At 48.3% G+C, this 14,106-nt stretch overlaps 1 protein-coding gene across 1 annotated transcript in view; it reads left to right on the top strand.

Annotated features, from left to right (window-relative positions):
* OTOP1 (otopetrin 1) overlaps positions 1-14,106 on the top strand; it is a 112,767-nt gene that overhangs the window by 49,987 nt on the left and 48,674 nt on the right. Inside the window, exon 5 of the mRNA XM_063923195.1 lies at positions 13,606-13,736. Coding sequence (XP_063779265.1) covers positions 13,606-13,736 — 131 coding nt within the window. The remainder of the gene's footprint in view (positions 1-13,605; positions 13,737-14,106) is intronic.

The raw sequence follows: 14,106 nt of genomic DNA, 5'->3' as shown, positions 1-14,106 counted from the left end.
TAGTGACATATGAGGAAAGGGGAACACTGCACCCTCCCGCATTCTGCTCACTTCCATAGTGAGATATGTGGAAAGGGGAACAGTGCACCCTCCCGCATGCTGCTCACTTCAATAGTGACATAAGAGGAAAGGGAAATAGTACACCCTCTCGCATCCTGCTCGCTTCCATAGTGACATATGAGGAAAGGGGAACAGTGCACCCTCCCTCATCCTGCTCACTTCCATAGTGACTTATGAGGAAAAGGGGTATAGTGCACCCTCCCGCATCCTGCTCACTTCCATAGTGACATATGAGGGATGGGGAACAGTGCACCCTCACGCATCTTGCTCAGTTCTATAGTGACATATGGGGGATGGGGAACACTGCACCCTTCCATATCCTGCTCACTTCCGTAGTGACATATGAGGGATGGGGAACAGTGCACCCTTACGCATCTTGCTCACTTCTATAGTGACATATGGGGGATGGGGAACAGTGCTCCCTTCCGCATCCTGCTCACTTCTGTAGTGACATATGAGGAAAGAGGAACAGTGCACCCTCCTACATCCTGCTCACTTCCATAGTGACATATGAGGGATGGGGAACAGTGCTCACTTCCATAGTGACATATAAAGAGAGAGGAACAGTGCACCCTCCCGCTTCCTGCTCACTTCCATAGTGACTTATGAGGAAAGGGGAACAGTGCACCCTTCCGCATCCTGCTCACTTCCATGGTGACATATGAGGAAAGGGGAACAGTACACCCTCCCGAATCCTGCTCACTTCCATAGTGACAAATGAGAAAAGGGGAACAGTGCACCCTCCCGTATTCTGCTCACTTCCATAGTGAGATATGAGGAAAGGGGAACAGTGCACCCTCCCGCATGCAACTCACTTCAAAAGTGACATATGAGGAAAGGGGAACAGTACACCCTCCTGCATCCTGCTCACTTTAATAGTGACATATGAGGAAAGGGGAACAGTGCACCTTCCTGCATTCTGTTCACTTCCATAGTGAGATATGAGGAAAGGGGAACAGTGCACCCTCCCACATGCTACTCACTTCAAAAGTGACATATGAGGAAAGGGGAACAGTGCTTCCTCCTGCATCCTGCTCACTTCCATAGTGACATATGAGGAAAGGGGAACAGTGCACCCTCCCGTATTCTGCTCACTTCCATAGTGAGATAAGAGGAAAGGGGAACAGTGCACCCTCCCTCATCCTGCTCACTTCCATAGTGACATATGAGGAAAGGGGAACAGTGTACCCTCCCGCATCCTGCTCACTTCCATAGTGACATATGAGGAAAGGGGAACAGTGCTTCCTCCTGCATCCTGCTCACTTCCATAGTGACATATGAGGAAAGGGGAACAGTGCTTCCTCCTGCATCCTGCTCACTTCCATTGTGACATATGAGGAAAGGGGAACAGTGCACCCTCCCGCATCCTGCTCACTTCCATAGTGACATATGAGGAAAGGGGAACAGTGCACCCTCCCGCATCCTGCTCACTTCCATAGTGACATATGAGGAAAGGGGAAAAGTGCACCCTCCTGCATCCTTTTCACTTCCATATTGACATATGAGGAAAGGGGAATAGTGCACCCTCCCGCATTCTGCTCACTTCCATAGTGAGATATGTGGAAAGGGGGACAGTGCACCCTTCCGCATGCTGCTCACTTCAATAGTGACATATGAGGAAAGGGAAATAGTACACCCTCCCGCATCCTGCATGCTTCCATAGTGACATATGAGGAAAGGGGAACAGTGCACCCTCACGCATCCTGAGGAAAAGGGGAATGGTGCACCCTCCCGCATCCTGCTCACTTCCATAGTGACATATAAGGAAAGAGGAACAGTGCACCCAACCACTTCCTGCTCACTTCCATAGTGACTTATGAGGAAAGGGGAACAGTGCACCCTCACGCATCCTGCTCACTTCCATAGTGACATATAAGGAAAGAGGAACAGTGCACCCAACCACTTCCTGCTCACTTCCATAGTGACATATGAGGAAAGGGGAACAGTGCTTCCTCCTGCATCCTGCTCACTTCCATAGTGACATATGAGGAAAGGGGAACAGTGCACCCTCCCGTATTCTGCTCACTTCCATAGTGAGATAAGAGGAAAGGGGAACAGTGCACCCAACCACTTCCTGCTCACTTCCATAGTGACATATGAGGAAAGGGGAACAGTGCTTCCTCCTGCATCCTGCTCACTTCCATAGTGACATATGAGGAAAGGGGAACAGTGCACCCTCCCGTATTCTGCTCACTTCCATAGTGAGATAAGAGGAAAGGGGAACAGTGCACCCTCCCTCATCCTGCTCACTTCCATAGTGACATATGAGGAAAGGGGAACAGTGTACCCTCCCGCATCCTGCTCACTTCCATAGTGACATATGAGGAAAGGGGAACAGTGCTTCCTCCTGCATCCTGCTCACTTCCATAGTGACATATGAGGAAAGGGGAACAGTGCTTCCTCCTGCATCCTGCTCACTTCCATTGTGACATATGAGGAAAGGGGAACAGTGTACCCTCCCGCATCCTGCTCACTTCCATAGTGACATATGAGGAAAGGGGAACAGTGCACCCTCCCGCATCCTGCTCACTTCCATAGTGACATATGAGGAAAGGGGAAAAGTGCACCCTCCTGCATCCTTTTCACTTCCATATTGACATATGAGGAAAGGGGAATAGTGCACCCTCCCGCATTCTGCTCACTTCCATAGTGAGATATGTGGAAAGGGGGACAGTGCACCCTTCCGCATGCTGCTCACTTCAATAGTGACATATGAGGAAAGGGAAATAGTACACCCTCCCGCATCCTGCATGCTTCCATAGTGACATATGAGGAAAGGGGAACAGTGCACCCTCACGCATCCTGAGGAAAAGGGGAATGGTGCACCCTCCCGCATCCTGCTCACTTCCGTAGTGACATATGAGGGATGGGGAACAGTGCACCCTTACCGATCTTGCTCACTTCTATAGTGACATATGGGGGATGGGGAACAGTGCACCCTTCCGCATCCTGCTCACTTCTGTAGTGACATATGAGGAAAGAGGAATAGTGCACCCTCCTACATCCTGCTCATTTCCATAGTGATTTATGAGGGATGGGGAACAGTGTACCCTCCCGCATCCTGCTCACTTCCATAGTGACATATAAGGAGAGAGGAACAGTGCACCCTCGCACTTCCTGCTCACTTCCATAGTGACTTATGAGGAAAGGGGAACAGTGCACCCTCCCGCATCCTGCTCACTTCCATAGTGACATATAAGGAAAGAGGAACAGTGCACCCAACCACTTCCTGCTCACTTCCATAGTGACTTATGAGGAAAGGGGAACAGTGCACCCTCCCGCATCTTGCTCACTTCCATAGTGAGATATGAGGAAAGGGGAACAGTGCACACTCCTGCATCCTGCTCACTTCCATAGTGACATATGAGGGATGGAGAACAGTTCACCCTTTCGCTTTATGCTCACTTCCATAGGGACGTATGAGGGATAGGGAACAGTGCACCATCTTGCTCACTTCTATAGTGACGTATGGGGGATGGGGAACAGTGCACCCTTCCACATCCTGCTCACTTCCGTAGTGACATATGAGGGATGGGGAACAGTGCACCCTCATGCATCTTGCTCACTTCTATAGTGACATATGGGGGATGGGGAACAGTGCACCCTTCCACATCCTGCTCACTTCTGTAGTGACACATGAGGAAAGGAACTGTGCACCCTCCTGCATCCTGCTCACTTTCATAGTGACAAATGAGGGATGGGGAACAGTGCACCCTCACAAATCCTGCTCACTTCTATAATGACATATGGGGGATTTGGAACAGTGCGCCTTCCCGCATCCTGCTGACTTCCATAGTGAGATATGAGGGATGGGGAACAATGCACCTTCCTGCATCCTGCTCACTTCCATAGTGACATATGAGAGATGGAGAACAGTGCACCCTCCCGTGTCCTGCTCACTTCCATAGTGACATTTTAGGGATGGGGTACAGTGCACCCTGCTTGCTTCCATAATAACATATTGGGGATGGGGAATGATGATGTGATTCACATTCCCACTTGGCATATATTCAAATAATGTACATTGCATCCAGAAAGTATTCACAGTGCTTCACTTTTTCCACATTTTGTTATGTTACAGCCTTATTCCAAAATGGAATAAATTCATTTTTGTCCTCAAAATTCTACACACAATACCCCATAATGACAACAGGAAAAAAAACGTTTTTTTTTTTTTTAGATTTTTGCAAATTTATTAAAAATAAAAATCTGAGAAATCACATGTACAATAAGTATTCACAGCCTTTTCCATGAAGCTCAAAATTGAGCTAAGGTGCATCCTGTTTCCATTGATCATCCTTGAGATGTTCCTACAGCTTAATTGGAGTCCACCTGTGGTAAATTCAGTTGATTGGACATGATTTAGAAAGGCACACACCTGTCTATATAAGGTCCCACACTTGACAGTGCATGCCAGAGCACAAACCAAGCATGCAGTCAAAGAAATTGTCTGTAGACCTCTGAGACAGGAGTGTCTCAAGGCACAAATCTGGGGAAGGGTACAGAAAAATATCTGCTGCTTTGAAAGTCCCAATGAGCACAGTGGCCTCCATCATCCATAAATGGAAGAAGTTCGGAACCACCAGGACTCTTCCTAGAGCTGGCCAGGGCGTCTAAAGTGAGCGATCGGGGGAGAAGGGAGGTGACCAAGAACCCGATGGTCAATCTGTCAGAGCTACAGCATTCCTCTGTGGAGAGAGGAGAACCTTCAAGAAGGACAACCATCTCTGCAGCAATCCACCAATCAGGCCTGTATGGTATAGTGGCCAGACGGAAGCCACTCCTTAGTAAAAAAGCACATGGCAGCCTGCCTGGAGTTTACCAAAATGCACCTGAAGGACTCTCAGACCATGCAAAACAAAATTCTCTGGTCTGATGAGACAAGGATTGAACTCTTTGGCGTGAATGCCAGGTGTCATGTTTGGAGGATACCAGCACCGCTCATCACCAGGCCAATACCATCCTTACAGTGAAGGATGGTGGTGGCAACATCATGTTGTGGGGATGTTTTTCAGCGGCAGGAATTGGGAGACTAGTCAGGATAGAGGGAAAGATGAATGCAGCAATGTAAAGAGACATCCTGGATGAAAACCTGCTCCAGAGTGCTCTTGATGTCAGACTGGGGCAACGTTTCATCTTTCAGCAGGACAACGACCGTAAGCAAACAGCTAGGATATCAAAGGAGTGGCTTCAGGACAACTCCGTGAATGTCCTCGAGTGGCCCAGCCAGAGCCCAGATTTGAATCCGATTGAACATCTCTGAAGAGAACTGAAAATGGCTGTGCACCGATGCTTTTCATCCAACTTGATGGAGCATGTGAGGTGCTGCAAAGAGGAATGGGCGAAACTGCCCAAAGATGGGTGTGCCAAGCTTGTGGCATCATATTCAAAAAGACTTGAGGTTGTAATTGCTGCCAAAAGTGCATCAACAAAGTATTGAGCATGGGCTGTGAATACTTATGTACATGTGACAGCTTCAACTCTGAAATGTTTGGTGGGTTCCTTCCCGTGGACTGCTCGCTTCAGGTCCTTCCACAACATTTCGATTGGATTAAGGTCAGGACTTTGATTTGGCCATTATCCTCAAGCTGCCTCCGCCTGGCTGCCTGTATTTGGCAGCATGTGCGGGTGCAGAGTTGGAAGGGTTGGGTATATGAGCAGTGTGGTGACCCCTGGGCAGCCGCCCCATCTGCCCCGCTTATAATCCATCTCTGCCCCGCACCGCACCCAAACGGCCACAGCGTGTGAATCAGGCTGCTGCTTGGAGGCATTGTGAGCAAACTCACAGACGGAGGCTTGGGCAGTCCTCCTTCCATCATCGTAGTTTTAGGCGAACAGGGTCAGACTGGCCCTCAGGGGGGTACAGGGGAAATCTCCGGTGGGCCCCTCCCCTTACTCTAATGTCAGGTTCCAGAAAGTGCACTAAAATTAAACATTGTTACTATATTAGAAGGTCAGTTATAAGGCCTCTGATGGCTGTACAAGCCTCTGTGAGAGCTGGACTCACCCCGTGGTAACTGGCTGAATCCATGGGCCCTTACAACTTTATTCCCATGATGGGCCCTTCATGCCCCAGTCTGACACTGTACACAAACCATTGTGTTTGTTTACAGCTATGAATCATGCACACTATCTCTAGTAATCTTGTTCTGTTGAAGCAATAGTGGGGTTTCTAGAGTCAAGGCATTTGATTTGAGTGGATTGTGTATCAATTTGTGGAGTTTATTTTGATTATCTATGCTACAGTATTTCTTCAATCTTACACTTCTTTTCTATATTCTGTTTTATCCTACCTTCTTTATCATATATTAGCGATTTTGCTCAGCTTGCTATGCCTGACATTAATGTTATTTTGTGAAGATTCATGACAGACGTTCATGTTTTACATACTTTTTCGATAATTCTTTCTCAATAGTTGCTTCCAGTATTACTATATGTACATCGATCTTCACCAATCTTTTCATGTTTTGTTATTTGTCTACCCTCTTACGTCTTATTTATTGCTGAGATTATCCTACCTCGATTTCTGTTGTTGTCTTTATGCATTTGCAAGTAACTACGTATTGGGGTTAATCCATGTGGAGTGGTCCAGCCCTAGTTACTTGACCATTAAATAAATATATATTTTGTGTGCAATGACCCCAGTAAGTTAGCAGTCAGAACCACCATTACTTTATTTATATTTACCTTCATATGAAGATGGTGTCCATTTTTTTATCATGGCGTATGACATTTTTTACTGTTGCGGACATTTGAAGTAAATGCAATATCTTAGCTCAGAAAAGTCATAGAAAGCTGGGATAAAAAACATTATTTCTCTAACGTCCTAGTGGATGCTGGGGACTCCGTAAGGACCATGGGGAATAGACGGGCTCCGCAGGAGACTGGGCACTCTAAAGAAAGATTTAGTACTACCTGGTGTGCACTGGCTCCTCCCTCTATGCCCCTCCTCCAGACCTCAGTTAGAATCTGTGCCCAGCCAGAGCTGGGTGCTTTTAGTGAGCTCTCCTGAGCTTGCTAATAAGAAAGTATTTTAGTTAGGTTTTTTTATTTTCAGAGAGCTTCTGCTGGCAACAGACTCTCTGCTACAAGGGACTGAGGGGAGAGAAGCAAACCTACTAACTGCGGCTAGGTTGCGCTTCTTAGGCTACTGGACACCATTAGCTCCAGAGGGTTCGAACACAGGATCTTAACCTTGGTCGTCCGTTCCCGGAGCCGCGCCGCCGTCCCCCTCGCAGAGCCAGAAGTCAGAAGCCGGCAGAAGCAAGAAGACATCGAAATCGGCGGCAGAAGACTCCTGTCTTCACATGAGGTAGCGCACAGCACTGCAGCTGTGCGCCATTGCGCCCACACTACCCACACACTCCGGTCACTGTAGGGTGCAGGGCGCAGGGGGGGGCCGCCCTGGGCAGCAATTAGGATACCTCTTGGCAAAAAGACACATATATACAGCCGGGCACTGTATATATGTACGAGCCCCCGCCATTTTATTTACACAGACCCGGGACAGAAGCCCGCCGCTGAGGGGGCGGGGCCTTCTTCCTCAGCACTAACCAGCTCCATTTTCTTTCCACAGCTCCGCTGAGAGGAAGCTCCCCAGGCTCTCCCCTGCAGTATCCAGGTAGAAAAAGGGTGAAAAAGAGAGGGGGGCCACATAAATTTAGGCGCAAATTGTCATAAACAGCAGCTACTGGGTAAACACTAAGTTACTGTGTAATCCCTGGGTTATATAGCGCTTCGGTGTGTGCTGGCATACTCTCTTTCTGTCTCCCCAAAAGCCTTTGTGGGGGTCCTGTCCTCAAGTGAGCATTCCCTGGGTGTGTGCGGTGTGTCGGTACGTTTGTGTCGACATGTTTGACGAGGAAGGATACGTGGAGGCAGAACAAGTGCAGATGAATGTGGGGTCACTGCCGACGGCGCCGACACCTGATTGGATGGATATGTGGAAGGTGTTAAACGATAACGTAAGCTCCTTGCATAAGAAGTTGGATAAAGCTGAAGCCTTGGGACAGTCAGGGTCTCAACCCATGTCTGATCCTACAGCTCAGAGGCCGTCAGGGTCTCAAAAGCGCCCACTATCCCAGATTGTTGACACAGATATCGACACAGATTCTGACTCCAGTGTCGATGATGATGATGCTAAGTTGCAGCCTAAAATTACTAAGGCCATCCGCTACATGATTATAGCAATGAAGGATGTATTGCACATATCAGAGGAAAACCCTGTCCCTGACAAGAGGGTTTATATGTATGGGGAGAAAAAGCAAGAAGTGACTTTTCCCCCTTCACATGAATTAAATGAATTATGTGAAAATGCTTGGGATTCTCCTGATAGGAAAGTACTGATTTCCAAAAGATTGCTTATGGCGTACCCTTTCCCGCCAACGGACAGGTTACGCTGGGAATCCTCCCCTAGGGTAGATAAGGCGTTGACACGCTTATCTAAGAAGGTGGCCCTGCCGTCACAGGATACGGCCGCCCTAAAGGATCCTGCGGATAGGAAGCAGGAAGGTATCCTGAAGTCTGTTTATACACATTCTGGTACTCTACTGAGGCCAGCAATTGCTTCGGCCTGGATGTGTAGTGCTGTAGCAGCATGGACAGACACTCTGTCTGAGGGGATAGATACCCTGGATAGGGAGACTATTTTACTGACCCTGGGACATATCATAGACACTGTCTTATATATGAGGGATGCCCAGAGGGATATTTGCCTACTGGGCTCTAGAGTAAACGCAATGTCGATTTCTGCCAGAAGGGTCCTGTGGACTCGGCAGTGGACTGGTAATGCCGATTCTAAAAAACACATGGAGGTTATACCTTACAAAGGTGAGGAATTGTTTGGGGACGGTCTCTCGGACCTGGTTTCCACAGCAACGGCTGGGAAGTCGAATTTTTTGTCATATGTTCCCTCACAGCCAAAGAAAGCACCGTATTACCAAATGCAGTCCTTTCGTTCACAAAAAAGCAAGAAAGTCAGAGGTGCATCTTTTCTTGCCAGAGGCAGGGGTAGAGGAAAGAGGCTGCACCATGCAGCTAGTTCCCAGGAACAAAAGTCCTCCCCGACCTCCACTAAATCCACCGCATGACGCTGGGGCTCCACAGGCGGAGCCAGGAGCGGTGGGGGCGCGTCTCCGAAATTTCAGCCACCAGTGGGTTCGCTCACGGGTGGATCCTTGGGCTATACAAATTGTGTCTCAGGGATACAAGCTGGAATTCGAAGTGACGCCCCCTCACCGTTACCTAAAATCGGCCCTGCCGGCTTCTCCTATGGAAAGGGAGGTAGTGTTGGCGGCAATTCACAAGTTATATCTCCAGCAGGTGGTGGTGAAGGTTCCCCTTCTTCAACAGGGAAGGGGCTACTATTCCACCGGACGGTTCGGTTAGACCCATTTTGAATTTAAAATCCCTGAACATTTATCTGAAGAAATTCAAGTTCAAAATGGAATCGCTCAGAGCGGTCATTGCAAGCCTGGAAGAGGGGGATTTTATGGTGTCGCTGGACATCAAGGATGCTTACTTGCATGTCCCCATTTATCCACCTCATCAGGAGTACCTCAGGTTTGTGGTACAGGACTATCATTACCAATTCCAGACGTTGCCGTTTGGCCTGTCCACGGCACCGAGAATATTTACCAAGGTAATGGCAGAGATGATGGTACTCCTTCGAAAGCAAGGAGTTACAATTATCCCATACTTGGACGATCTCCTCATAAAGGCGAGGTCCAGGGAGCAGTTGCTGATCGGCCTAGCACACTCTCAGGAAGTGTTGCAACAACACGGGTGGATACTGAATATTCCAAAGTCGCAGCTGATCCCTACGACGCGTCTGCCCTTCCTGGGCATGATTCTGGACACAGACCAGAAGAAGGTTTTTCTCCCGGCGGAGAAGGCTCAGAAGCTCGTGACTCTGGTCAGAGACCTCCTAAAACCGAAACAGGTGTCGGTGCATCACTGCACGCGAGTCCTGGGAAAGATGGTGGCGTCATACGAAGCCATTCCCTTCGGCAGGTTCCATGCGAGGATTTTTCAGTGGGATCTGTTGGACAAGTGGTCCGGATCGCATCTTCAGATGCATCGGCTGATCACCCTGTCCCCCAGGGCCAGGGTGTCTCTTCTTTGGTGGCTGCAAAGTGCTCACCTCCTCGAAGGCCGCAGGTTCGGCATACAGGACTGGGTCCTGGTGACCACGGATGCAAGCCTCCGAGGATGGGGGGCAGTCACTCAGGGAAGAAACTTCCAAGGGCTGTGGTCAAGTCGGGAGACTTGTCTGCACATCAATATCCTGGAACTAAGGGCCATATACAACGCCCTGAGTCAAGCGGAGCCTCTGCTTCGAAACCAACCAGTGCTGATTCAGTCAGACAACATCACTGCAGTGGCCCATGTAAACCGCCAGGGCGGCACAAGAAGCAGGGTGGCAATGGCAGAAGCCACCAGGATTTTTCGTTGGGCGGAGAATCACGTACAAGCACTGTCAGCAGTGTTCATTCCGGGAGTGGACAACTGGGAAGCAGACTTCCTCAGCAGGCACGACCTCCACCCGGGAGAGTGGGGACTTCATGAAGAAGTCTACACGCAGATTGCAAATCGATGGGAACTGCCACAGGTGGACATGATGGCGTCCCGCCTCAACAAAAAGCTAAAAAGGTATTGCGCCAGGTCAAGGGACCCTCAGGCGATAGCTGTGTACGCACTAGTAACACCGTGGGTGTTCCAGTCGGTCTATGTGTTTCCTCATCTTCCTCTCATACCAAAGGTGCTGAGAATTGTAAGAAAAAGAGGAGTGAGAACAATACTCATTGTTCCGGATTGGCCAAGAAGGACTTGGTACCCGGAACTGCAAGAAATGCTCACAGAGGACCCATGGCCTCTGCCTCTCAGACAGGACCTGTTGCAACAAGGGCCCTGTCTGTTCCAAGACTTACCGCGGCTGCGTTTGACGGCATGGCGGTTGAACGCCGGATCCTAGCGGAAAAAGGCATTCCGGAGTAAGTTATTCCTACGCTGATAAAGGCTAGAAAGGACGTGACAGCAAAGCATTATCACCGTATATGGCGAAAATATGTTGCTTGGTGTGAGGCCAGGACGGCCCCTACAGAGGAATTCCAGCTTGGTCGATTCCTGCACTTCCTACAGTCAGGAGGGTCTATGGGCCTAAAATTAGGGTCCATACAGGTCCAGATTTCGGCCCTATCCATTTTCTTTCAAAAAGAACTGGCTTCACTGCCTGAGGTTCAGACGTTTGTTAAGGGAGTGCTGCATATTTAGCCCCCTTTTGTGCCACCAGTGGCACCTTCGGATCTTAACGTGGTGTTGGGTTTCCTGAAATCCCACTTGTTTGAGCCACTTAAAACCGTGGAGCTAAAGTATCTCACGTGGAAAGTGGTCATGCTGTTGGCCTTAGCTTCGGCTAGGCGTGTGTCAGAATTGGCGGCTTTGTCATGTAAAAGCCCCTATCTGGTTTTCCATATGGACAGGGCAGAATTGCGGACTCGGCCGCAATTTCAGCCAAAGGTTGTGTCATCTTTTCATTTGAACCAACCTATTGTGGTGCCTGCGGCTACTCGTGACTTGGAGGATTCCAAGTTGCTTGACGTAGTCCGGGCTTTGAAGATTTATGTAACCAGGACGGCTGGAGTCAGGAAGACGGACTCGCTGTTTATCCTGTATGCATCCAACAAGCTGGGTGCTCCTGCTTCAAAGCAAACTATTGCTCGCTGGATCTGTAACACGATTCAGCAGGCTCATTCTGCGGCTGGATTGCCGCATCCAAAATCAGTGAAAGCCCATTCCACAAGGAAGGTGGGCTCTTCTTGGGCGGCTGCCCGAGGGGTCTCGGCATTACAGCTTTGCCGAGCTGCTACTTGGTCGGGTTTAAACACATTTGCAAAATTCTACAAGTTTGATACCCTGGCTGAGGAGGACCTTGTGTTTGCCCATTCGGTGCTGCAGAGTCATCCGCACTCTCCCGCCCGTTTGGGAGCTTTGGTATAATCCCCATGGTCCTTACGGAGTCCCCAGCATCCACTAGGACGTTAGAGAAAATAAGATTTTACTCACCGGTAAATCTATTTCTCGTAGTCCGTAGCGGATGCTGGGCGCCCGTCCCAAGTGCGGACTTTCTGCAATACGTGTATATAGTTATTGCTTACTAAAGGGTTATGTAATGTGGCATCCGTTGAGTGATGCTCGTTTGTTGTTCATGCTGTTAACTGGGTATGTTATCACAAGTTGTACGGTGTGATTGATGTGGCTGGTATGAGTCTTACCCTGGATTCCAAAAATCCTTTCCTTGTACTGTCAGCTCTTCCGGGCACAGTTTCCTTAACTGAGGTCTGGAGGAGGGGCATAGAGGGAGGAGCCAGTGCACACCAGGTAGTACTAAATCTTTCTTTAGAGTGCCGAGTCTCCTGCGGAGCCCTTCTATTCCAGTGGCGCATGCAGGGGGGGTTTCCGAGCACCCAGAAACCCCCCCTGACGGACCAAGTTGCTGTTTTTTGAGACTGAGAGGTTTGAGACAGAGAAGCGCTGTCTCCGTTCTTACAGTGACTGCTGCTGCTGTGATCGCGCTAACTCTCTGTGCTTTGCAAAGCACAGGAAATTGCGGGGGAGAGCCGCAGGCAGGGGCGGGGCGTGGCATTCAGCGTGACGTGTGAGATGAGCTGCCTGCAAGTAGAATGCAGGAACTCATACCAGTGGAGGCAAGCGGTCGGGCTTGCGGGGGCTGTGGCCAGTTGACTGAAGTTGGTATTCGGCTGCACTACACTCTGTCAGAGGAGGGCGGCCAGCAGAGGTGGTGTGATGTACAGCATTTACTGATTATTTGTGTATGTATGTGTAGCTAGGTATGTGTATCAGTGTGTGTGTATATATATATATATATATATATATACACACACATATATATATACACACACACACACACAAAATTACATTATATCTGCAGGGGTCTTTCAGATATGTACTATATATATATATATACGACAAATTGAATTGGCAATCACCATTACTTGATATATGATTGCTCCGGTGCCATTAGGAATATATACACACACACACGTCAAGATACCTTGCACTACTAAATGAATGAGCATACTTGCCCTAGTGCCCATGAGGTGATCAACACCAATATATGTAGTGTGATGGCGTCACTCTGAGACTGTAATAACTTGATAAAGTACTTTATTCTTTTAATGTTTCGAGATTGTACCCGTTGTCATCTCCTGACGACGGGTACTGTCATTAAACTTTGATAGAACAAAGCACTTTCTCAAGTTACTACAGTCTTGAGTGTTGCCATCACACTATATATATAATCTCTGGAAACCCCCCCTTGAAAATCCTGCGTTTGCCCCTGTATTCCCCATGGTCCTTACGGAGTCCCCAGCATCCACTACGGACTACGAGAAATAGATTTACCGGTGAGTAAAATCTTATTTTTCTGGGGGTTACTTCTAGATAATTCTGTTTAGAAAAGTATTTTTCTGGTGATTGTTTTGGTATCTATCTGGTAAATGTATTTGTCTGTGGTATATGTTCTAGGTTTGGTTTGATCCATGCGGTGTTTACAAACCTCCTGCTCTGGACTAATGGCATATTAACTGAGTCCAAGCACCAGCTGAATGAACACAAGGAGAGACTCATTACTCTTGGTTTTTCCAACATAACAATGGGTGAGAAAATTGCTATTATTTATTAAGCCCTGTAAAAGTGTTAAAATGAATGTTTTGTTTTAACACTCCATGAATAAAAGGTAACTATTTCATACCTCCCAACATGACCCTCTCCAGGAGGGACACAATGCTCTGCTTCTGGACTTTTCTCTTAATGTATGATTGCCGGCACCTGTTTTGAACAGGTTAATGGATAAGAAAGGTGTTTCAGCACAGGTGATGGCAATCACAAATTAAGAGGGTAGTCCAGGAGCAGAGCATTCTGTTTTTTAATATATTTTAATTTATTTTATATATTTCCATTACTTATAAAGATTCAGGACCTTATGATGAGTTGGACCTATGTCTGTACTTTGTGCATACAGCATAC

This window comes from Pseudophryne corroboree, chromosome 1, assembly GCF_028390025.1.
Source record: "Pseudophryne corroboree isolate aPseCor3 chromosome 1, aPseCor3.hap2, whole genome shotgun sequence".
NCBI classification, from domain to species: Eukaryota; Metazoa; Chordata; class Amphibia; order Anura; family Myobatrachidae; genus Pseudophryne; species Pseudophryne corroboree.
This window is presented reverse-complemented; position numbering and strand designations above follow the sequence as displayed.